This window comes from Mus pahari, chromosome X, assembly GCF_900095145.1.
Source record: "Mus pahari chromosome X, PAHARI_EIJ_v1.1, whole genome shotgun sequence".
NCBI lineage: Eukaryota > Metazoa > Chordata > Mammalia > Rodentia > Muridae > Mus > Mus pahari.
This window is the reverse complement of record NC_034613.1, coordinates 142,214,372-142,239,728: the sequence shown is the minus strand read 5'-3', so window position 1 is coordinate 142,239,728 and position 25,357 is coordinate 142,214,372. Positions and strand designations below refer to the sequence as shown.

The 25,357-nt window shown below is 38.6% G+C and overlaps 1 protein-coding gene across 1 annotated transcript in view; it reads right to left on the bottom strand.

The window, feature by feature from the left end:
- Nucleotides 1-25,357, bottom strand: part of Ace2 (angiotensin I converting enzyme 2) — a 49,572-nt gene that overhangs the window by 10,319 nt on the left and 13,896 nt on the right. Inside the window, exons 4-15 of the mRNA XM_021188276.2 lie at nucleotides 22,268-22,361; nucleotides 20,851-20,994; nucleotides 17,975-18,087; nucleotides 16,422-16,527; nucleotides 14,931-15,028; nucleotides 10,869-11,038; nucleotides 8,080-8,306; nucleotides 5,369-5,513; nucleotides 3,642-3,740; nucleotides 2,319-2,441; nucleotides 1,727-1,899; nucleotides 198-256 (exon numbers count right to left, since the gene is read on the bottom strand). Of these exons, the coding sequence (XP_021043935.1) occupies nucleotides 198-256; nucleotides 1,727-1,899; nucleotides 2,319-2,441; nucleotides 3,642-3,740; nucleotides 5,369-5,513; nucleotides 8,080-8,306; nucleotides 10,869-11,038; nucleotides 14,931-15,028; nucleotides 16,422-16,527; nucleotides 17,975-18,087; nucleotides 20,851-20,994; nucleotides 22,268-22,361 (1,551 nt within the window). The remainder of the gene's footprint in view (nucleotides 1-197; nucleotides 257-1,726; nucleotides 1,900-2,318; nucleotides 2,442-3,641; nucleotides 3,741-5,368; nucleotides 5,514-8,079; nucleotides 8,307-10,868; nucleotides 11,039-14,930; nucleotides 15,029-16,421; nucleotides 16,528-17,974; nucleotides 18,088-20,850; nucleotides 20,995-22,267; nucleotides 22,362-25,357) is intronic.

Genomic DNA, 25,357 nt, shown 5'->3' with positions numbered 1-25,357 from the left:
GGAGGGAGGGAGGGAGGGAGGGAGGGAGGGAGGGAGGGAAAATGGGAGAAAGGAAGGAGTCAGTTGAAGGCCAGGGCTGGGCTTAGTTTTAAGCAAACCATGTGTCCTTTTTTTTCTTTAGACCACACTGGAATGGGATTTCAAGGGAAGAGAATGCACTGAGGAAAAATAGAATCACCATTTAGAACAATACTCACTGCATTATTTCCAAGAGCTGATTTTAGGCTTATCCTCACTTTAATGCTCTGGTCAGCATCTGGTTGAAGAGAAAGTTCAGACAGGTGGTTTAGATGACAGACTGACCACACATTTTTCATCCCTTTTCAAGACTGCAGTAAGGTAATGGCAATAGGATTTTTTTAAGGGTACAGACACAGCTTTTATAAAATGAGAAATGATGAGAAGCTGGTAGCAGCTTTCTGAAAGAATCATTAAGTCACTGCCTGATGTGTACACAGAAGAGATGACAGGCCAAAAGGGAGTGAATCCCAGAGAAAGCTTTGGATTCTGACGCAGCTAAGGTGGGAAGAGTATGGGAAATTGGTCCTGAGGATGTGCTTAAAGCCAATTTGGAGATGGCATGGTTCTGCACACCATCATCACTTACTCAGACAGCCAACTGGAACTTGTTCTTCAACAGAACAAGAAGTAAACCTGGACAGAAGATACGGACTCCAGGAAATGGGATCAACTCAGAGGAACCAGGAGGTGTTTGTGAAGGTCCTTATGGTCTATGCTAAGATAGGAGTATGTCAGACTTCAAGGGGAAGTTGCAAGGGAGGAAAATAAATAGATACATTCTTCTAGTTGGTAAGAAAGAAATGCTCTGTTTGATGATGAATTTTGTGTATGTCAAAAATGGGTGAGTAGAAACTCTGATGCAGACAAACCACTTAAGAGAGGATAGAGCATAGTGTGTTACTTGGCTGTGCAAGTAGCCAGGCATAAATATTGATAAATGCTTTATTTAAATCTCATCAAAACTTTACTGAGACAGTGAACAGTGGACATGGAAGAGGAGCTGAGAGAGGAGTTCTAACATTGATAATAAGATAGCAAAAGAAACAAGGTTGGAGAGTCAAGAAAGTGACTGTCAGAAACACATGGTCTAGCCGATGCCAATGTTTGTCTTACAAGAGTACGTTAGTTAGGTGGTGTGGTTGTTATTGTTTTGTTTTTGGTCAACTTGACATTTTGTTAGCTGGGAAGATGAACCTTAATTGAAAAATGTCTCCATCTGACTGACCTGTGGAATATTTTCTTGACTCATCATTGATGTATGAAGTGCCAGCACACTGTTGGCAATGGTGCCCCTGGGGAAAATCAAGCTGAGCAAACCTTGGCGAGCAAGTCAGCTAGACTGTCCCTCCATGACCCCTCTTCACTTCCAGCCTCCAGATTACTGCCTTGCTTTCCTGATGATGAACTGTAATGTATAAGCTGAAAGAAACCCATTCCTTTCCAAGTTGCTTTTGGTCATGGTATCTTTATCACAGCAACAGAAACAATCTAGGGCAAAGAACCGGGTTCAAAGGGAGTAGGAGAGTACTAGACTCTTATTGAGAAGGTGAGACTAGTAAGAACATGATGCAGAGTTTGTGACACCGTCTAAGGAAGAGGAACACATATTGAGCTGTGCCACAGCCCCCACAAGGCTATGGCTAAAGGACACTAAGAGAAGCAAACAAGGAACAATGCACAATGTGTGTGCAGTCAGTGAACTCACATGGGCTCCAGTCAGTGTTCCACCCCACAAAAGAATTTCTGTTCTGTTCTTTCAGCCAGTCAAACAACGGTTGGAAGTAATTGAGCAGTGGTTTTACATCCATATTCCTTGCTCCTACCACTTTTTCCAAGGCTAGGGTCCAGGGCTCTGAATTTCCAAGACTCAGCATCTTGCTATATGAAACAAACAAAAAAAAACAAGTGAGCGTGAGTCATTTTGAAGGGTGTCAGGTGGGCATACCTTTGCACCTACACTCTTTATACTTCTGTTGGAATTAGCTAAATTTTCTTCTGGCAGATTATTAAAATGAGGCATATTATCAACCTCTCTTTCTTTCCAATTGCTCAAAAGAGAGCCCTGTAGTTATCACATAGAGACAGGAGGTGGCCCATCCAGGCTTCACATGACCTAGATTCTTGTCTCATTCTGAATTGAACATTCATTTCATGGTTCGTTGGAGAAAGTCGGAAGTTCCAATTTGGGGAGGGGGTTGGGGGGGTGGAGGAAGCAAATAAATTCAATCAAATCATAGGCCTAGAAATCAGTCATATGGGATGCTGAGAGAGGTTCAGCATTTTGAGGCATTTCTTACAGCAACTTCTGCCCAGCTTCCGTGGAATTCGAGATGTCACATTTGTGCAGTGGGCCATCATACTTAGCTGCTTGACAAAGAGCTTCTTGAAACTGGAATTGGTAAATGGTCCTTGTGTAATAGCTGTACAAGTAACAAAGAAACAAACAAAAAGAAGGCTCCTGTTTTATTGTTGTAGTAGAGTCACAGATCCAGGGAAATAATTAAAGTCCTGGCCCAAATAATCCCAGAGATGAAAAGTCTTTCTCTAGAAGGAGACCACCATGAACTCTTCAGATGCTGCACACACTCTTTGTGTTGCATATATTTGGCCAAAGAACAGTTTTGCTAATGTGTCACAGGTTAGTCACATTTGGATTGCTGTGCCAGAGTTATTTATAGCTCTTTCCTATAAACTGGTATCAAGCTGGTCCTTATGCCAGGTAAATATATTTTTTTACAGGTATTTTTACAGATATAGTAGGTGAGGTCCACACATGCCTGCATCCTAGCATCCAGGAGTTTGAGGCCAGCCTGGGACATGTAATACAGACAAAATAAACAAGAATGCATAATAAACTCTAGTTACTAGTAAACTCTAGTAAATGCTAGTGATAAGGGGGACTAAAAGCATTTTTCTGCTTCACTAAATGGTCCTGTTATGCTGGTTGTTTTTCTTTGTTTATGTGTGTGTGTGTGTGTGTGTGTGTGTGTGTGTGTGTGTGTGTGTGTGTGTGTGTGTATTTTGTCAACTTGTCATAAGCTGGAGTCATCTAGGAAGAAGGACCCTCAATTTAGAAAATACTTTGTTCAGATTGACCTCTAAGCTAGTCTGTGGAGTATTTTCTGGATAAATGTTTTGTGTGGGAGGGCCCAGACCACTGGACAAGGTACTACCCCATGAGCAGGTGATCCTTTGAGGTACAAGAAGGCAAGCTAAGCCGGCCATGAAGAGCAAGACAGTAGGCATTGTGCCTCAGCAGACTCTGCTTCAGTTCCTGCCTCCTACCCTGATCGACTTCCTGTCTTGGCTTCCCTCAGTGAAGGGACAAAGCCAAATCCTCTCCAAATTGCTTTTGATCATAGTATCTATCACAGCCATACAAAGCAAAGTAGGACAATCCTTAACAATAGGCAGAAGATCTCGTATAAGTTTATTTAACCCGCTAAAACATGTCAATCACATTGAATCGAAACTGATAATCTACTTTAAGCTTGGGGTAGGAGGGAGATAGACAAGCCTTGTAATTATCACTTTATCTAGCCCTGTTTAAGTTTTTGTCATTAGCCCCAGCTATCCTTTAAGCCCTATTTACTAACAGAGAGGAGAAAACTGTCATTTACCGAATGAATGAATAATCATTAGAAACATGGAACAGAGATGCAGGGTCACAGTATGTTTCATCATGAGGCAGAGGCTCCACCACACCAACGATCTCCCGCCTTGGGAAGAAAAGGGAAGTATACATTAGTGAGGGGTGGACCATCATGAGAAGGGAGATCTGAGCTCAACTACAGCAGTTTCACCTGGCAATAGTATTTATATTGGAACTGATTGTCCGTTAAAATAAAATAAAATTGTTGTAAAAACCAGAAAGCAAAATGTGCTGTAAGCTTTCCTCCCGTTGCCTTAATTCAACCAAAACACACCATTAGAATATATATATATATATATATATATATATATATATATATATATATGTATATGTATACATAGCTTCTAAATCACTAAGTTAAGAACATCCATAAAGTACATTGTATGGTTATAAATACACTGTGAAAAACCTATAAATTCCTCTCAGACATCACATGTTATGTGCTCCTGTTGGACAGAATTTTGTAAAATTGAAATCTTATTCTTCCAAGCTAATTAAGATGCCTCCTCTTCTGTGAAGCCTGCCACTCACCTTCTAAGGCAGTTAATCCCTTAAGATTCCTTAGCATCTAGGTCTTCTTTTAGTAATGCTTTATTCCCTTCCACTTTATTAGTACTTATTAGTTATATAAAATAATGGTTCTTGTGACTTTGTACCTGTATCTAATATACTTTGATCATCTTCAACTCCTTATTATCATACCCTGCCACCCTCCCCACTGTCCCCTTCCTATACCTCTGAGGCCTCCTACTTTTGTGTATTATCTCCACTGCTTTCCTTAATTCTTTACCATATCTCTTCCTGTGCTGTGTGGCTTTTCACATGTAAACTCCCCCTTGCCACTGAAACATGAGCTCTGAGAGGATACAACTGTGTCTTAGTCATCTTTAGAGTTCTAGTAATAAATCTGTGCCAGAATACTAAGGAGAAACTTCATTTCTGATTGATAAATGATCAAATGAGCAATCAATACATTGAAGGAATACTTTAAAGGTCTGATTCCATAATAATTAAAATAAATTAGCAGGCTAATTAAAGGTTAGCCCAGTCAGAAAATAAGGCAGAAAAGCCATATAGGCTTTAGTTTGGGACTTTAGGTAAAAGGAATATAGTTTTGTCCTTTATTGTTGAGACTTTTGTAGGCAACTTTAGCTCTTTGTGGACGGCTTTGCTTATACACAAACATTGAAAATACCACTAATTAATTACACATTTCTTGTCTTACCTCTTGGAAAATGACTATTGAGACAACATCCTAGTAAATGATTTCAGGAAACATGATCAAAGGGCTGGGAAAGGAAAGCAGGACTCCTCCCAAAGGATATGTTATCAAGCATATCAGTAAATAAATAATGTGAAATGATGCCATCTCCCCGGAAGTCTGGGGCTCCGTGGACATGACTCAGGGAATCAGAGGAGCTAAGGCATTTATCCACCAACCAGCCCATCTGTCATTGATTGAGGCCCTGATAGGGATGACATTAGTGTGTTAGCCCCTCCTGGCATTTGTAGGTTCAGACCTCTAAAGCCTGCCCTCAGGCAATGAAATAGAAATACCAGTGTGTGTGTGTGTGTGTGTGTGTGTGTGTGTGTGTGTGTGTGTGTGTGTGTGTGTGTGTAGTTTAGCAACATGCATTTAATTAAACAGTAAACCCATGAGGAAACATTTTGCTGATTGCAAATTCGTTGACTTACTTCATCTCCCACCACTTCTTCATCCACTGCTCTTTGGGAATTTCACCCTGAAAGACCATCCACCTCCACTTCTCTAACATGTAAGTAAATGGTAGTGTTCCAACAATTGTCAATGCCTGTTTCAGTAGGAAGTTTATTTCTGTTTCTGAAAGTAAAATGGAAAAGAACAAATATTAAGATGGAAACAGAAGCATACGTTTTGTAAGAGAACTTTCCTAATCTCAAACTATTATTCCTCCTCAAGATGGAGGAGTTACTACAGAATAATTACATGAGAAATATTGGCAGTGGACATTGTGAGTGTTATATGTTTATCTTCTCGGATGATGGATTTGGAACAGGCTAAAGCCCTGGAATAGAACAAGTAAGTAAAATCCACAAATTAACTAATCCTTACTTTTTACTAGTTTCAACAGCCTTCTTTAAATATCCCCTTATCAGAGTTAATTAGGGCAATTTCATCTACTTTCCCAAGCATACTGTTTATTCTTGAGAGCTGCATGCAGCCATTGTCTGTTAATGTCTTATTCAAGACTGTATACCCAGTCCAGTGTCTGCTCTGTAATGCTCTCTTGTGAGTCCTTAGTAAATAAGCAAACATTAAACAGATGTGGTGAAACCTTGTAAACCAGGGCAGGGAAGTTTTTTTTTTTTTTTTTTTTTTTTTTTTTTTTTTTTTTTCTCAATAGACTGGCTCTGTAAATGACAACGATGTCTCGTGCATTTCAGAGAGATGTCTATCAGTGACAGAGTGCTCGCCTAACATGAGTGAGAGCCTCAGTCATGTCTCCAGCACTGAAAAGAAAAAGAAAAAGAAGCCAGAAGAAAGGACCCTCCAAAGTTTCACTATTGGTAAATGATGCCTATAGAGGCAGATGTGTTTGCTGTAATGTAAACAGCACATGATTTATACGTGTATCATAGTGTCATGCTACTCCATTAATATATGCAACCATTGTATTTTCATATATTAGCTAAAAATAAATTTAAACACACACACACACACACACACACACCCTAAATGGACCTCTCTATAGAATACCATCCACTGGGTAATCAAAAGTACAATGTACTTCCAATGGACTGATCTCCTAATGATCAAGAACGTTAAATGCTTTTTACAAGTTGTGTATGTTCTTTAGCCTAAAGAGGGAGTAGGGCTGCCTCCAGCACATCACAGAAGCTCAAATATGTGTCTAGGAAAAATGCCTCACACACGGTAGGTGCTCAGTAAATTTGTTTAGAAAAATAAAGAATCAGGCACGTTGGCTCATTCCCAGAATCCCAAAACTTGTGAGGCTGTGGTAGAAAGACTGTTGTGAGTTCCAGGACGTCCTTGGCTACAGAGTAAGACCCTGTCTTCAAACAACAAAACATACAAACTCCACAAGAGGAAAGAAGGTCAAGATGAAGGCAAGGAGGAGAAGAATGAAGGATTCTATTTGGTTTAACATCATTCATAAATCAAGGCCAGAGACAAGGAAAGAATTTTTCAAGCTAGTGCTTTCATTGTGTGACATCCTAAGAAACATACTGATTTCATCATCTTTTCCTGTTCTCAAGGCAGATGTTAAAAAAAAAAAGGAAACATAAAACAAATCATGGTCTGCTCATTAGTATGAACGAATTGTATTTTAAAATCACGAAGGAAGTATGGTTACCGTAAACTGCCTTTCCCATGTTGCTTTCTTCATCAAAAAGCACCACTACTGGTTTATAAACAACTGTATCTGGTTAATAGTGACTAACCAGATTTCAGACATGATGATGGGCCTCCACTAGCCTGCTTCCACGCCTTTGTCAGATCACTAAAAGCCAGAGATCAAGACAAAGAGAATTGTATACACAAGGATGGAACTTATGACCTTGACTTCACAGACTAGGAGAACCAAGGCTTGGATCAAATGCAAATGAAATGCAGTGGGCTACAAACAAACAAAAAGACATGAAATAGGAGGGAGATTTGTTGGAAAGCATGGTTTTAGAGCTAGGGGACAGGAATAAGAAAGAAAATGATGGAGGCTAGGAATGAATGCACAGTCTATATGCATATATATGTAATATGAAAAATTAAAAAATTACAGAACCTAAAAAAATTAGTGAAAAGAGGGGTGATAAATTCATGAAAGAAGCAAAAGCCATAACAACATCACTGGATAATCTGGGCCTCTTGAAAAGTTGTAGTGTTTTCTCAAGCCCAATCCCCCCCACCCCCAAAAGAGATGGGCTGCCTCAGCCACCGACGTTGAGGGATAGAATGGGTCTTTTGTTCACATTCCTTCTCTGTAAAAATAGTTTCAGAATGACAGGTTCCTACTCTAACATTCTGGGGAAGTCCTTTGTTTCTAACCTAAGAATGACAGCCATGATCAGTGTCTACTTAAAACCCAGACACTGAGCTGCTCCATGACTTCAACAAACCAGTTAAGTTCTGTGGGCTAGTTTAGCATCTTCCAAAATCCCACCCAGCTTCTATTAGATCATTTGCAGGCCATTCCTTCAGCTATCTCACTTAATTCCTTGTTTAAACCACAGTTGGCATGTTCTGATCCACACTTTACAAAAAGAAAAGCTTTATACCAGTAGCAAGTCCCATTAACATTTTTTTTTACCCAGGTAGCATAAAGTAAAACAAGTATTTTCCTATTGATGATTTTAAACACATTTCCCTATATCAGATTAGCCCCAAAACAAGCCAAAAGAAAATGTACCACTATCTTCTTGAAAATTGGATGGCAGAAGACCAATGGATTTCAAATGCTTGGGGGTAGCTGCAGAAAGTGACATGATTTCTCCAACAGCTTCATGGAACCCTTCATTGGCTCCATTTCTTAGCAGGAAAGGTTGCGTGGCATATGCCATGTCATATTGGATGTGTCCCATCTCATGATGGGCTGTCAAGAAGTTGTCCATTGTAACCTTTGTACACATCTTGATTCTGCATAAAAATGGACAAGATTAAAGTGAATCTTACTTAATTTCCTTTAATTGCTATAGTAGAGTTTTGTGGGGGTTGGGTGACATGAAGATTTATTCATCACTGAAGTTTTTACTATTTGCCCCTCATGAACCATTTACTCAATATAAAGGGCTAAGTTCTATTCTTGTGCTCTTACACTAACAGAAAATGATGCATAGAGCTCTATGCTACATAATTCTGAGGTGAGTAGTGTGTAAGTGAATACAGGCATGGTCTTCTCAAAGGACCATGTGTAGCCAGGATAGAGAAGGGGCTAGACATTTGGAATTGAGTATCAGATGTATATCATGAAGGTAGACATGATGGTCCAAGAAGCAGGAGCAGGGTAGCAAGAAAGAAAGACAAAGACAAAGCTGTAAGAGGTTCAAGTACCTAAGATTTTGGAAAGTACAGACTCGGGGTACATAGAAAGTGCTATTAGAGACATCGTAGAAGTCTAGAAAACCATCGCCACCTGAAATTGACAGTAACCACAGTCAATGAGAAATGGTGTTTAAAGACAAAAGGTAAATGTTGTCTGTGTATCACTGTGCTGTGACCCAATGAAAACAGAGCTTCATTTGGCAAACATGTAGTGGTCCTTCCCACTTGACATGCTTATGCTCATTCAGATATGAGTATTATATTTCACAGATTTCCAAATAGATTTTCCTCCCATTCTGTTTGTGACCCTTGTATACTGATAAATACTCTTTAGAGATTCCCCACTGTTTAGAATAAGGTCAACCTCCTTTATCTACCCCAAATGTGACCACAATTTTTTTCTCTCTATTCTTTTTTCCTAACAGTTATAATAGTTGTTATATATTTACTATCTACTTTATAGAAGATTCTGGACTAAGAATTTTAGGAATATGCTCTCATTTTTAAGCCTCACTGGAGGATTTGAACTGATCACCTACACACTGCTGCCTAGGGGTTTTTTTTTTGTTAGTTTTTAAATTTAATTGGCACATAGTTCCACTCATTTGCTTACATATTATCTATGGCTTTTTTTCATGCTACAAGTAGAGTCACTTAATTGCAACCGAGGTTTTCAAAGCCTTCACTCTTTTTCTATCATTATAGGAAAAGACTACTGGCCTCTACTCTAATGGGCATTTTGGAACCAAGTCTCACTCCCCAAGTAGATCTACTGCCCCTCAGATGCCCAAGTGATGGCTATTAAAAATCAAAAGCTTTGATGTCATTGCTTTGGCCAAATGTGAGGTGCCTTGAGGAGGGGTTTTCTTTTCTTGTCTTAAAGTATTTTCTTTTTATTTTATCTACATTGGTGTTCTGCCTGCATGTATCTATCTGTGTGATGGGGCTGGATCCCCATGAACAGGAGTTACAAACAGTTCTGAGCTGTCATGTGAGTGCTGGGAATTAAACCTGTGTCCTCTCAAAGAACAGCTGGTGCTCTTAAACACTGAGCAACCTCTTCAGTGCAAGGAGGGGTTTTGTTTGGTTTTGTTTTGTTTTGCTTTGTTTTTAAAATATTTTTGGACACTCTACAGCCAGTGGCTGACTAATACGGAATAGATATAAATAGCAAGCCCCTTGCTTCAAGGTATGACCAATCCTGATTTAAATCTGGCATTAGAGTGGTTCATGAGATCAGGCTGGAGTCAAACCTCCATCACAAGTTGCATTCTTATCTGCTTTGCCTGTCCGGAGATGTTCCCTCACTAGCCTTTGCCTGAGAGTGTCTCCCCTTACATAAAATCACCAGTTGAACAAACCCAAGACACAAACTTGCAACCTGGATATTAGAGTTATGCTTTATAAATAAAGAAACTGAAACCCAAGATTACTTTGCTCAAGGTTGCCTGATCATTCAGTGACACACCTTGGATTCCAAAGCCTATGGTCATTCTGCCACATAACAGACTCACACTGTCCTACACATATTTTTTGTCATTGTTGTTCTAGTCTAAACTTGCCGGCTTCAGCACCTACACCAGGTCCTGCCTCTCTGCACCTGATACTTCTGTTCTTCCTGCTGTGCTCCCAGAAGTCTGCCCAACCTCTTCTTGCAATTCAAGCGCAATTCCTAAGCCACTCACAAAGCCCCTGTCTGACCCTATCTCCTAGTCCAGGAGCGATCCATTCCTCTCTCTCAATTCCTAATAGAGCACCTCTGTGTCTCTCTTATGGAATGTACTATTTTCTCCTTTTAATTCCAATTTGTTATTCGTTTGTCCTGTCTCACAAGAGTGAGAGACAGCGTGTGAGTCATATGGTCAACTGTCATAGTTCTCAGCACCAAACCTTTCCTAACAGGGTGACCAATGAACCCCATGACCATGAGACTCCAATGAACATAAAATTTTCAAGTGCAGGTAGGGAACTGTGTTCTCTAAAAGTGCAGGTAGGGAACTGTGGACCATCTTCTTTTCCTGGGTGCGAGAAATGTTCTCCCTTGGACTTCCAGTCTTAGTTCACAGATCCTTAAATCATATGCTCAAAGAAGTGTAATGAATCCTTCATACACTGTTTCTCATTTAGTATCTGCACTGTAAGTAACAGCCCAACTACCTGAAGTCTCCATGTCCCAGATCCCAAGCTGTGGGGTGGCAGACAACTTTCCGGCCATCTGCTGGCTCAGTCAACATAGAGTTTGCCCAGAATCCTTGAGTCATATGAGGAAGGCCAACAGAAACAAAGAACTTTTCTGCCTCTTTAAATATCCTTTCAGCATCCCAGCTCTGGGGGAGAAAAAAATAAAGAATATTGAATCCCTGTCCTATATATAATAGAAATTCTTCCTGCTGAACATATACATTTACAACTTTTGAACAGAGAGGTAGGCTTTTGCATGTTTCTCATTTGTCTCCACAGCACTGCCTCCAGAGAATTAACCTTGAAGATTATAAAAAGTTATGTCAAACAATTACATTGAAAATGATTTTTGTATAATCAAAGGGGAAAAAGCCATCAAAATGATCAACCAATGAAACATTTGTAGAATGAAAATTTTGTAGACACATAACTTATATTCAAAGAAATTGTATGGGTATAATAAAATAATAAGTGAAAAAATAAAATATATAAATCACTTAGTTGGTATTAATTGATCTTAATGAAGAAAAAGATGCATAAAATGTTAACAACAGACTGAATTATATGTAGGATTTTTTGTCCTTATTCTTGAGGTTTTGGTGCTATGGGCTTTTCCTTACAGAGATGTAAAGCAATACAAAGGCCTCACATATGTCAGACAAACACTCCAATGTTAAGCTACATCCCTGATCATCTTTCTTTATATTCCAAACACAAACAAGAAAATAGTGACCCAATTGCTGAAGACTACTCAACTCAAGCCAGCAGTTGTTGGTTGGACTTCTTTAGGGACCAAGACTCCATGTTAGGATCAGTGGAAGAAATGAACTAATATAGTCAACATGAAGGCATAGACCTTTAGAATAAAAAAGCCTAGTTGTGGCCTAAAATCCAAAGAGTATTTGAGCTTCTCCATAGCAACTGAACTTTCAGAATGTTTTGAAACTATACTGAGCTAGTCAGGCGTGTGCTGCCAGCTAATACCTTTATAACAATGTCTTAGGAGACAACCAAGCCTGTGGAGACAATGAAGCCCATATCAAACGAAGCAAGCTTATATCATGCCACAAATCATTTTTAGTACCAGAAGAATTCTTCTGGTCTTGGATATCAGTCATGTTTAGTGTTTCTCCTGTGTCAGCCCTAGCAGTAAGAAATTTGAGAGTAAATACCATTATCATTGTTATTAATATTATTGACTTTTAAAAGCTTAATGTCAAAATATTGTTACTAAATGGCATGGTAGCCTTTTAATTTAAACTCATAGTTTACGGACACACAAGGACACAAAAGTAGCGCATGTTTTGGGGGTATATGTGTATTTTCATATACATATACATTGTATGATGCATATCTCTTTTCTCATTTCTTTCCTCAGAGTTATCAAAATAACACAGTCTATCATCACTATCTGCAGTCACTGTACTGTGCAGTAGCACGTCTAAATTTTCCCATTAAATGATAACTTAGTCTCCCTCCTTCTTGAATGCTTCAGCCTCAGGCAGCCTACCTTCTCCTCCTAGCTTCTGTGAGATCAGCCCATGCACTCCCACATATGAGTGAGATCATAGGTACTCGTCTTTGTATGTCAGACTTATTTCACTTAATAGAACACCCACCAATTGCATCCATGCTGTTATGAATAGCAGGAGTTCATTCTTTTATGGCTGAAAAGCATCCCACTATGTACAGGTGTCATACTTTCTTTATCTATTCATCCCCACACAAAGATGTAGTTTGTGTCCATTTCTTGACTATTATGAATAGCATTCCCATAAATGTAGGAGTATTGTTAGCACTTCAACATACTCAATTCATTTCCTTTGGATACACATCCAGGAATGGAGTTACTGGATTATATGGTAGTTGCATTTTTAATTTCTTAAGGAAGTGTCTGTGTGTTTTCTCTCATGACTGTACTAAGTTGCATTCCCAAGTTAATGTGAAAGGTTCTCTGAGTTCTCACCAGCACTCAATGGGACTCTTGTCTTTTTGTAAATAGCCACTTTAACTGGATTGAGGTCATCTTGCATTTTTGTTTTGACTTCCATTTTCATGATCATTGGTGGCATTGATAAGTTTTCTAAAACAATCAATCTTTTATGTGGCTTCTTTCTAGAAATATCTATTGCTCATGTTTTAATCAGATTAGATGGGGTTTTGCTGCTGTATTCCTTTATACATTCTAGACATTAACTCCCATTGCATATGCACATTTTAAACATTTTCTTGTGTTCTATATGTTGTTTTCTCTGCTGTGTAGAAGTCTCTTACTTTCATGCAATTCTGTTTGTCTATTTTAGTTTTTGATTAGTTTTTGTAAATAGCCATTTTAACTGGATTGAGGTCATCTTGCATTTTTGTTTTGACTTCCATTTTCATGATCACTGGTGGCATTTTTTTGACATTTGGGAAGTTTTGCCCAAAAATCTCTTATCCAATCCAATGTCTGGAATGATTCCCCTGTTTCATAGTCTCAGGTCTCACAGCTACATCTTTTGTTCATGTTGAATTAATTATTGGAACTGGTAAGAGGCAAAGGTCCTATTTGGTTCTTCTACATGTGGACATCTTATTTTTCCAGCATTGAGTAGTTATTAAATAGACTGTCCTTGCTCTAATGTAGCATCTTACATGACATGTTAGCATCTTTGTTGAAAATTGGTTGGCTTTGAATGTGTGGGTTTGCTTCTGGGCTTTCTATTTTGTTCCAATGGTCTGTGTGTCTATTTTTAATGCTTCTTCTTTTTAGCATGTTTTGAAGTCAGAAACTGTCACACCTCTTCCTTTGTTCTTTGTGGTCAAAATTGCTTTGGTTATTAGGGATGGGAGCTTTCGATGTCATATACATCTCAAGATTGCTCTTTAATATGATATTGCTTAAGTTGAATGAACAAAACAGCACAGACAGATAAGCATAGTCAACATATCTTGAAGAGTAAACAAATAGAAAACCAGAAGTAGGGGTAAACTTAGAGGAGTTAGTTACCTCTGGCTGACTAGCTTTGTGGCTTCAGGTGCATCATCCATCGAAGCCTGTTTTGTGTCTCATAGCATGGAACTATCATGATACCAAGCCTGACACTTTCAGAGTTAACATTAAGGAAAGCAGCAACTACGTAGCCAGTTTGGAAGGCCGATATGCTTATCACTATACAACATACATAAAGCCACTGGTAAAGGATAAGGGTTAGTAGCATCATGGTAGCCATCTGCTGCTATGCGATGACAAAATGGAGCTAGAAGAGAGCTACAAGAGTTGATGTTTTGCAGCTTTGGGGTTTTATTTGACTGTGAAAAATTCCCAGGAGTATGTTACCTATGTGAAGGTCATCATTGCATTACAACTTACAGATGTAAAGGGATTAATGAGAAAAATACCTTCAGCAAGCATGCACAATTATTGTGTGGCCATCTGAAGACATTCTTTGGAGGCAAATGGAAGTGTGGTCACTCATAATCAGAAATGTAGAACTTAATTAAATTTAAAAAATATCTAAGATTCTAGTATAACTTCATTAGTGGAAGAAAACACAATTTAAACAATTAAATCAAAATGATAAAAAAGGGTGTTATTTAAAGGATTTAATATTAAATAGTAATAAAATTAATATTAAGAAAATGAAAGTAATATTTAATAATATTTCAGTGGCAATGACTTTTAATATCCAAAATAAGGTGTTTCTGTTCATCACTATCCATAGAGATTACAGACTGATTACTTAGTAAAAATTGATTTTGAAAAACCTGATGCCAACCAGTTGATAAGTTCATATCTTATTGCTTATAGAAAAAAAACAAACCAGGTCATCTCAATTTTGAATGCCTCTCAACAAAACAAACAAGAGTTTCTGTTATTGAAGGTGCTTGAGATCATTGACATTATAAAGTACATATTCATTACATATACATAAGAAATAAGTTTAAGTTAGCTTGGATTTTATCAGCATGATTTCACACACAAGATCAGAACAGAGAAATGCAGAAAAGAAAAATGCAGTTGAAACGTCCCATTGTTTTAAGGCTCCCTTTTCCTACCTGATTCGTCATTGCATCAGTAACATCTATGTTTGGTTTCTGTGCAAAGGGAACAGTCAAAGGGTACAGATTTGTCCAAAATCTGCCCCACATATCACCTGTTTACGAAAAGAATACATTTATATTTGAGTAAAGCAACCAAAATACAGATCCAATCTTTCATAGATGAGGTTGGCTGGGCAAAGCAGCCACTCAGTATTTGTAAACAGTCTAGATTCTGCATCCCCTTTTCTCTACTCGTGCTTCTCTTTTTAGTCCCTCTCTTATGTTAACTTTGCAACATTTCCCTCTCCATCTCATGTACAATACTAACATGATAATACTCTCCATCTCATGTACAAAAACTTATGTGGTTAGGCAAAGCTTGCTAGGTAATCTTCAGAGCTTCTCCTATTATGAATTACTAAGACACAATTAAAACTGGGCATGGTCGTGCGTGCCAGTAAGCTCAGGACATGGGAGGTTAGGAGTGCAGGATGAGACCCTTTCTCAAACAAAGCTAAACAAAAGAAAACATATGGAACAACAGAGCTACTACAAATTAGGTTTATAAAAAGCCATCATACACACAACAAAATGTTGCAAATGCAAAGAAAACGATTAGTAAGGTCTAGTATGGATTCAAAGGAGATCACATAAGCTCATCATTAAAGTTTCTATTAACTGATAGCTAAGTTTTACTTTTAATACCTTAATAACACAGTTAACTAGGTAACTGAGCATATCCAGCAGTGTGAAGTTGAATTCAAGGTCAGGAATCCTAAAAAGGGAAGATGGATCCAGAAAAAAAAAACCACTATAATAACAAAGGGTCAGAAGCCTGGCACTGAAAATATGGGACCACACAATTACATGGAAAGCATTCCAGTGAATCCAATTATTAATAAGCAATAATAATAATTGTGTGTATGCATGTGTGCATGCATGCTTGTGTGCCATGGGTGTGCATGTACCACAGCCTACATGGGGAGGCATGTGAACAATTATCAGAGGACGATTTTCAGCAATGATTCTCTTTCCATCATGGATTCTGCAGATAAGCACTTTTACCCACCACACCATTTTGCTATTTCAATGTACTAGAGATAAATGTGAAGTCGTAAAGTTACACTTATAAGTATTTACCACACAAGTCAAGTCCATCCGGTACAGAGTGTCCTCCTCAGTGTCCCGCTGAGCTGTTTCCCTTTGACCATATAATACCAAAATCCCAGGCTTAGTCAACCAACTTGGATAAATACATTTTAAGCTGGAATTCTTCCTCTAGTTCTCTTAATAGTCTACATTCATTTTAAATAGCATAGATAAGACAATGATTTTAAATGAACTTTTTCTGCTGAAAATATGCTTTTAAAATATTTCAGTAATGATAATAATGTTATTTTCAAACATTCTCAGATGCTTTAGATTGAGCCTAGCTCCAAAAGACAGCTTTAGTCATGGAAATAATTATAATGACAAAGAGCATAAAGGACTCTTGCAGATCCTTACCAAGCAAATGAGCAGGAAGGCATCCGGTGGGACTGATGTAGGAAGGGTAGGTGTCCATCAACTTCCTTCTCACATAGGCATGAAGATGCTCATACAATGGTTTGATCTGAAAGGTTTTACACCAAGAATACTTCAGCTTCTAATATGCAACTCTAGAAATAAGAAGTCTTCATACAGGACAGTTTCTTCTCCTCTCAAACATTCTGGAGAGTTTGGGAGCATTCTTTCTTAACTGATATTGACTCTGACTAGCCCCACTGCATAAATCAGAGAGCTGGGAGGACTGCAAGGCCCCAAAGGAAAGCTGATGCCAAAAAATAAATCATTCTGAGATGTTACTGACTTCTTTTGTTAGAGGACTCTTTCTAGTAATCAAGCGAGAGAGAAAGAAAGAAAGAAAGAAAGAAAGAAAGAAAGAAAGAAAGAAAGAAAGAAAGAAAGAAAGAAAGAAAGAAAGAAAGAAAGGAGGGAGGGAGGGAGGGAAAAGAGAGGACGGAAGGGAGGGAGGGAGGAAGAAAGAGGAAGGGAGAGAAGGAAGGAGGGAGGGAAGGAGGGAGGAAGAGAAGGAAGGAGGGAGGGAAGGAGGGAGGGAAGGAAGGAGGGAGGAAAGGAAGGAAGGAGGGAGGGAAGGAAGGATGGAGGGAAGGAATAAAGGGGAGAGGCAGAAACAAATCCACTTGCATTGTCAAAGACTGATGAAACAATAATCCTAATAGTTGTGAGGAAGAAAGCAAAGCCATGGTCTTTCTGCTAAAAAAGCAAGAGTAGGCTGATTGTTCACAATCTGAAGCTTTCCGTTTTATTGTCTTCCTATTGGTAATTACTAGTCAGTGAGCAAAAGAGAGGGAAGCAGTGCCGTTCCGATGGTCTAAGGGAGCTGTAAAGATTTTACTGAAAACTATTTTCTAAAAGCTGAGGGTGTAGCTCAGTTAGTAGAGCACTTGCCAAGCATGCACCAAAGCTGAGTTTGATTCCCCAGCCCGGTATAAATCAGGCATGGTGTTACACACCTCTAATCCCAACTAAGGAGGTGAAGGCAGAAGCAATCAGGAGTATAAGGTCATGCCTAGTTTCATGGCAAGTTAGAGGCCAGCCTAGGATACATAAAAACCCTGCCTCAAAAGAAGAAATTCTTACAAACGCTAAAATACTATAGTTCTGTGAGAACTAGAAATGGCCAATTTGCATGTTTAAAACAGTAACCTTCACTGGTCATAGTCCTTTGATCCCAGCATTTGGGAGGCAGAAGCAGACAGATCTCTGAATTTGAAGCCAGCCTAGTTTACACAGTGAGTCCCAGGATAGCAGGGTTATGTATAGAAAACCTGTCTTTTTAAAAAAGCTACTTTGTTAAACAGTGTTTGGTTGCTGTCCCTTTTCTAAGGTGTGTGGTGGGGTAGATCTTAAGGAGAAAGATGTGGGGGGAACTGGGACAGAGGAGAGAGGGGAAACTGCAGTTGGGATGTAATATATGATAGAACTAAAACAGAAAAGAAAAGGTGGTCTATTGGCTATTATGGCCCCTGTTTATTGTCCTGCAGTCCCTCTATTACCTCTGCGAAGGTACGTTCTACATCTTCAATCAACTGGTTACGGTTATAGTTGTAGCCATCTGTTCCCTCTGCTTCATAGTCCCCTCTCCAATAATCCCCATAGTCTTTATAATCTGTTTTTAAAAAGATAAAAAGAGAAAATATATAGTTTACACAGATTAATCTTGATGGGAGAATTAAAAAAAAAGATCTTAAGGATTTCTGTTGCCCTTCTACATGTCATCTCAAAAGAACACAAATGAAAGGCAAGACTTGCTGATCCTGTTAAGCAATTGTTCTTCTTCATCTTCATCAGGAGTTTAAACAAATTATCCAGTTTAATGAGCACAGAAGCCATGGTATACTGTAACCAGTTTAAAGCCCATTGTACTGATTAACAGCCCATGCTTTTTAAATATATTCTTAATTCCTTGAAATTTCGCACAATGTATTTTATCATATCCACACCCTCCTCCTGTCCCTGAGTCCTCCCAGATCAGAAGGCTGGGAAGGAATGCATTTTAAAAGTCGGAGATAGGGAGGGCCGTGATTTCTGAACATTCTGCACATAAGATTGTTATACTCATGAACCTACAATAGTTGTAGCTGTCTGCATGAGACCTGTACAGCCTGTTTTTAGAAATAAAATTTTCCATACATTCTTCAGGTCATAAAACATAATGTTACATCACATATGTAGCATAAAGGCTTATTAAGGGGAAACAAATTACCATCTTACATAGTTATTTCCCACCCCCTTTTTTTCCTTACAACAAGAGCAATGATAATGTATACATTTGCGGAACATCCTGAATACAGTAGGCTATTTTTCACTGTAGTCCTCATATTATATGTGTGATATTTAATCTTCTTCATCCTGTTAAGTCTAAAATTCCCCTTTTCCCCAAAATGGCAGTGTTGGTGACATTGTCCTAAACAGAAGGATTGTTACCAAGTAAACAAGCCTAAAGACAGTTTCTGTTCACCAGAAAAGCAGATTTCCTAAAGTGAGTTCCTGTTTGCTAGGAACCACCTTTAATCCTTCAGGAGATCCCCTGACCCTTTAGTCTTACCCCAAAGGTCAACTACCTTGGACAAGTATACCTAGTTCACTGTCTATCTGGACAGCCTGTATCTATTCATATTTCACCTTGCTGACTCTTGTATAAGATCTGCTTGCTTTTCTGTCATTTTGCTCTTCTATCTGCCCCACTTCCAGAGATGGCCTTTGCAGTTTGATTCTCAATAAATTTTCCTTCTACCCATTGAGTGATTTAGTTTGGTAGTTTCTTAGTTTGGTAGCTACTTAGAATCTTTTGGTTTGTATTTTCCCATTTCCTCCTATCACCCCTGGTAATGGCAATTTTGTTCTTTTTCTGTATAGGTAGCTGATCCTTTTACTTAAAGGTTCTCTATTTAAGTTAGAGCATGTGCTATAGTTTTTCTTTCTGTTGCATTTATCTCACTTAGCATACTGCCATCTAGGTCCGTCCACATTATGGCAAATGACAACTTTTTAAAGCTAAATAATATTCTATTATATAGTATATATCTTTTATCATACGCATATATATACACATTCTATGGTTTCTTTATCCATTTATCTGTTAATGGACACCTCATGTGTTTCCCTGTTGTGACTGTCTTTTATAATGCTATGATGAATGAGGATTTCTCAGTACGTGCCCAGAAGAGGAATTACCAGATCATATAGTAGTTCTAAAATTTCTCTAGAACCTGCCAGACCATTTTCCATAATGGTTACACCTATCTACATTTGTATCAATGGCCTATGCTTAGAGTAGTAAAATCACTTGTCCAAACTCAGACAGCTGGCAAGGGGCAGAAATTTACTCCTAATTTCCAAACCCTTGGAATATACTCCGCATTATTATTATTTTTAAAAGGTGCAATTGGTCCCTAAGTTTTGAATCCTGCTTTTCTTCAAGGCCTTATTTTTCAGATGCCACCCATTTCATCTCAGACACTATTGCAGTGGTTCTGTGTTTATCTGCAAATTTTATCTATAAAAAGCAAATCTCTGTGTTTTGGTTAGAATCTAACCATCAAAAAACACAAGCTTGTGTTGAAGTAGTAGCTAATAAGATTTGCAAATGTTTCTAATGAGTTTTGTTTTTATATCTACATTGTTAATGTATGACCAAAGGGATGAGAAAAAATAAACATTTGGATGGAAAGATATGTGGCTATTGTTAAAATGACTGATAAGCTATGGTCTAAAATTTACTTAAGGCTTGAGAAATGAGTTTAAATGACAAGAAATTAGAAATAACAAATGGGAAAAACCACATTTTTCCTTATTTCCCAGGGCACAGTGAACCACCAAGGCATGATGTTATTCATAATGCTCATAGTTCCAAGAGAACTTAAAAGCCATGAAAGTCTCTTCCCATGTAATATGACTTAGAATGTCAGAAAGTAGAATTTTCACTTGAACTCATTGATGGTGTCTTCTTTCTGAGCTATCGCCCTGAGGTGACACACAAATGAACTTGGAGAATAAACTGTGACCAAATCAGGGTTTTGATAAGTGGATATTGTCTTTTTCTCTTATCTGATCTGCATAATAGGATCACCATTCAGTGCCAACATTCTCATGGGCACCCTTTGGGACCTTAGACCTCCATGAATAATTAGTAATTCATAAGTCCTAGATAATTCACCTCATAGTTGAATCCCATCCATAAAGCTCTTTGAACAATAGAGTTTCAGTGTACCATTTTTAAAAAAATGTCCCAGTACCTTTCTGGGACAGTTAACCTGAACCTTTAAGCCAATGATGTTGATTGAGGGGCATCTAAATACTATAGGCACAAGCTTGGTCATGAATGAGAAATAGTCCACCCCCATGGAGAGCATCAGGGCAGCAGACTTACTGTTTGCTCTTGCCATCTCGTTTTTCAGGACCACATACTCTTCATACAATGGCCTCAGCTGCTTGCCAACCTCAGCCCTCCAGCCCTCCCAAGCCCAGAGCCTAGTGTTGTAGTCTGTGCTTGTCGCCATTATTTCATCCAATCCTGTTGTTCCAGAGGAAAATAAACACAGAGGTGAGACATTTGTATTTACCATACAATAATTTGCATTTACAATTACATAAACTTTAAAGAATTCAAAGGTTGGCAGGCATCCTTGCCATTTAACAAAATGTCATGGTTAGTATCCTTGGACTTACTATTAGACCCAAATGTGTCTGCAAAGGGCAGGGGAGCATGGAAGTAATTTAGTTACTAGCTTAATTAAATTACTTGAATGTAATAAAATTTACAGCATGTGCGTTTTTTTTTTTTTTTTAAGTTAAAGGATATCTATGAAAGACTGTAGATATGGCTTAGGGAATAAGATTGCTTGCTCACAAACACAAGGACCTGAGTCTAAATTCCCACAAGCCATGTAAAAGAGGAGAGGGGGCAGGGGTTAAAGGGAGGAAAGAGAAAGAAGAAACGTAAGTAAGTTATAGTCTCAAAAACAAACAAGTCTGGGCACGACCACACATGCAACTGTAATCCCCGTTCTATGAGGACACACATAATAGGATTGTTGGGGCTCGTTGGCTGCCAGTTTAACTCCAAGTTCAGTGAGAGACTTGCCTCAAGGGAATAAAGGCAGAGAGTGATGGAGGAGGGCACCTTCCTTTGACCTCCTCCATAGGCATACACGCCTGCACATACACATGCACATATACCACACACACACACACACACACACACTCATTCACACACACACACACACACACACACACACTGAAAAATAAATACAGAGCTTTAAAAAGGAGAATCTGAAAGCTGGAACCCTTTGAACAGTACCATTTTTAGGTTATCCATTTGTAAAACATTGTATTGTCAAAAGTTTGTCTCAGGCTGGGGAAATGGCTCAGTCCAGAAAGTGCTTATCTGAGATCCTGAGTTCAGGTTTCAGAACTCACACTAAAAATCAAGTATGGTGGTATATATACACTTGTAATTCCTGCCCTGAGGAAACAGACTTGAAAATCCCTGGGGCTTGCTGATCAACAATAATATCTACTTGGTGAGTTCCCATCCAGGGAGAGACACTGCCTCAAAGAAAACCTGTTAATGATTTCTGAGGAATGAGGAATTGTGGTTGTCCTCTGACCTCTATATCCACGTGCACATGCACAAACATGTATATCTGCCCATACATGAACATGTATGCAGATACATACAAACATGCACATATATCACACATTTTAAAAGTCTATCTCATTTTTACAGTTTGGAAGAAAATATAAATTTCATAACTACTACTGAAAACTACCTACTGAAAACCTACCTGGCTCAAGTACTAAGCATTCTTGTGGATTCTTTGGGTTGCAAACTTTTCCAGTACTGTAAATGGTGCTCATGGTGTTCAGAATTGTGTTCAACTGCAAAATAAACATAATAAATAGATGGAGGCATGAAGAATGTACTATAATGGGTGGTGGCATAAAGATGTCTGTTTGTCATGGGATTTTAAAAGTAATTTATTTAATTTTAATTTCATGAGTATTGGTGTAGGCGTGTCAGATCCTCTGGAACTGGAGTTACCCACAGTTATGAGCTGCCATGTGGGTGCTGGGGGTTGAACCTGGGTCCGTCGGAAGAGTGGCCAGTGCTCTTAACCACTGAACCATCTCTCCGACCCCATGGGATTTTTTTCTTATTCTCGTTTTTATTTTACCTAAAATTATTTTCTCATACAATATATACTGATTATAGTTTCCCCTTCTACTTTTCCCAGTTCCTCCCCACCTCCCCTTCCCACTGGAATCATCCGCTTTTGTGTCTCTCATAAGAAAAAAAAGCAGGCTTCTTAGAAATAACAACCAAGCAAGACAAAATAAGATAAACTAATATGAAGCAAAAACTATCATATTGAAGTTGGATATGGCAATCCAACAGGAGGGGAAAGAGTCCCAGGATAAGGCACAAGAGTGAGAGATCCACTCATTCTCATAGTCAGGATGCCCATAAAACAGTAAGCTAAAAGTTGTTGTATAGACAAAGAGGACTTGGTATAGAGCCATGTAGGCCTTGTGCGTGCTGCTTCTTTCTCTATGAGCTCATATGGTCATGGGATTTTTTTAAATGCCTCAAAATATACAATTCATATCTTCTTTGCCAAGCATGTTCCTATATATTATTGTCTCTGCTGTCAACTATCACAGAATCTTGAGAGTGTGTGATAAACACAGAGATTAACTAAAATAAACATGCCTGCCCAAACTCCCAGGATCATTTCTCATATAGGCACAGAGATTGCACTTGGGTTTCATCTAGAATTCACTAAGCCTCCACTCTGTTCTACATCCAGATAACTTTGAAATAAACAAACCTCTAACCTTCAAAGGCCCCGAAGTCATGGAATATTAAGGCAGCCATGAAACGGATCTCAACATAAAGGAGTGATGGGTACTGTTAACTGTCACCAATGAGTGATGTAGCAGTACTGCCTAAGGAGTGTGAGAGGGTGGAAGAAGGGGTACTCATAACCTGGAGATTTAGAAATGGCTTCAGAGAGAAAGGACTCTTAGAGCTGCATGTTTCAGAAGTAGAAGTTGGTCACATAAAGGGAAGGAGAAGGTGGACCCTAAGAATGGACAAAGGTGTGGAAGGAAGCCATTTTTAATGTCTCTTTTTAATTGGATATTTTATTTGTTGCATTTCAAATATTATCCCCTTTTCCTGATTTCCCATCTGCAAACCCCCTATCCCATTCCCTTCTATGAGGAAGGGAAGCCATTTTTAATGAGAGGTGAAATGACTACATCCCCAGCGACCGAAGGAATGGAGTCCATGAGAACGGAGAGATAAGTGGGATCCAGATCACAAGTGGCAATCTGTGCCACCATAAAGAATTTAAACTTTACCCTGTAGGTACAGGGGAGTGAAGATAACCTGGTACAGCCAAGCTGTTCAAGGGCGTCAGTAGGTGCAACTCAGCAAAAGGTTCATTTCCACTCCAAGATAAAATACAAGGGTAGGTAGAGGAAGTGTCTGGAAACCTTTTTTGGAAAACACAATAGATCCACGATATTTAGGCATGAAACCAATGTTGATCTGTGAGAGTTATAGTTTGGAAACATAAGAAGAAAGGAGGAAGAAAGGAGAGAAAAGGAGGGAGGCACAAAGAGAGAAAGGAAGAAATGGCTGATTCTTTCATACAAATCATTTCAATGCTAGATTTCTACTAACACCTGCATGTGTTATTATTATTATTATTATTATTTCACCCTGTTGCACACATATTGTTTAGAAAACATAAGATAAACTCTATGCATACAACTTCCCCAAGATCCCATATGCTAATCCAATACATCTACCTTGGCACAGAATTCTTCACGGTCTCTTTATCTACCTATTTCAATCCCCCCTCCTTCCTCTCCATGCATCCTGAACTCCATTCTGTTCTCAATCAATTCAAGCTTTCACCTGCACTTAAGTGGTTTTCAATTGTAGCTACCTATTAGAATTAATTGGGGGATATTTTAAAACTAGCATGTCCAGGATTTCTCATGGAATCCTTCTTTTAAAAAAATAGATGAAGAAACATGAACAAGGCAAGATAAGGTAGATTAATAACTTAGTGCAATAATTAAATCCAAGGAATGTACAATAATAAAATATCAACTTGTAGAAACAAATACCATATGGCTTTATCTCTGATCTTATCATGGGTTCTTATTTTTATAAATGCAGATTGAGACATACAGAGTTCCAGAGGCCAAGCAACCGAGAAAGAAAACTTTGATGTGAAAGAGCTGAATGTTTTAGATAAAAATATTTCAATAGGCTATATCAGGGATGTGCTGTGTGTTTTTATAAAGCCTTGTTGGAAGACAGCCACATCCCTTCATCTATGTATTATCTATGGCTGACTTCCTGCTCTGATGGCAGAGCTGCCTTTTTGTGACATAGACAATATGGCCCGAAAAAACTAAGATATTTATTTTATGTCTCTTTACAGCTTTCTTTCAAGTTTCCTGGCCCCTAGACTGGGGGCATGGGATGAGTGATGGTATTTTAACAGGGTAAATATAAGAATTCTTGAAATCATCTCAGCACAGGAAGTTTTTTTAAAGTGCCATTTTGCATCTGTGTTGGCACAATAACCTTGGGGACTTCATTAACAGTGAGGTTAATATGAACTAACCATGGCACTTCACAATAAGAACAAACAAAAAAGAAAATTGTTCCAGTCAGTGATGACCACGGTGTAGCAGACGTTATATTCCTTTTCACTTCTGTGCAGATCAGAACCCAAGAGTCTTCTTTCACCCTCAAAAAGATTCCAAATTGAATTATAGATTTTTTTTTTAGTCACCCTACCTAGGCCCATAACTGGCATTACTAACTTTGCAAAGAAAGGAGTCATTCACAT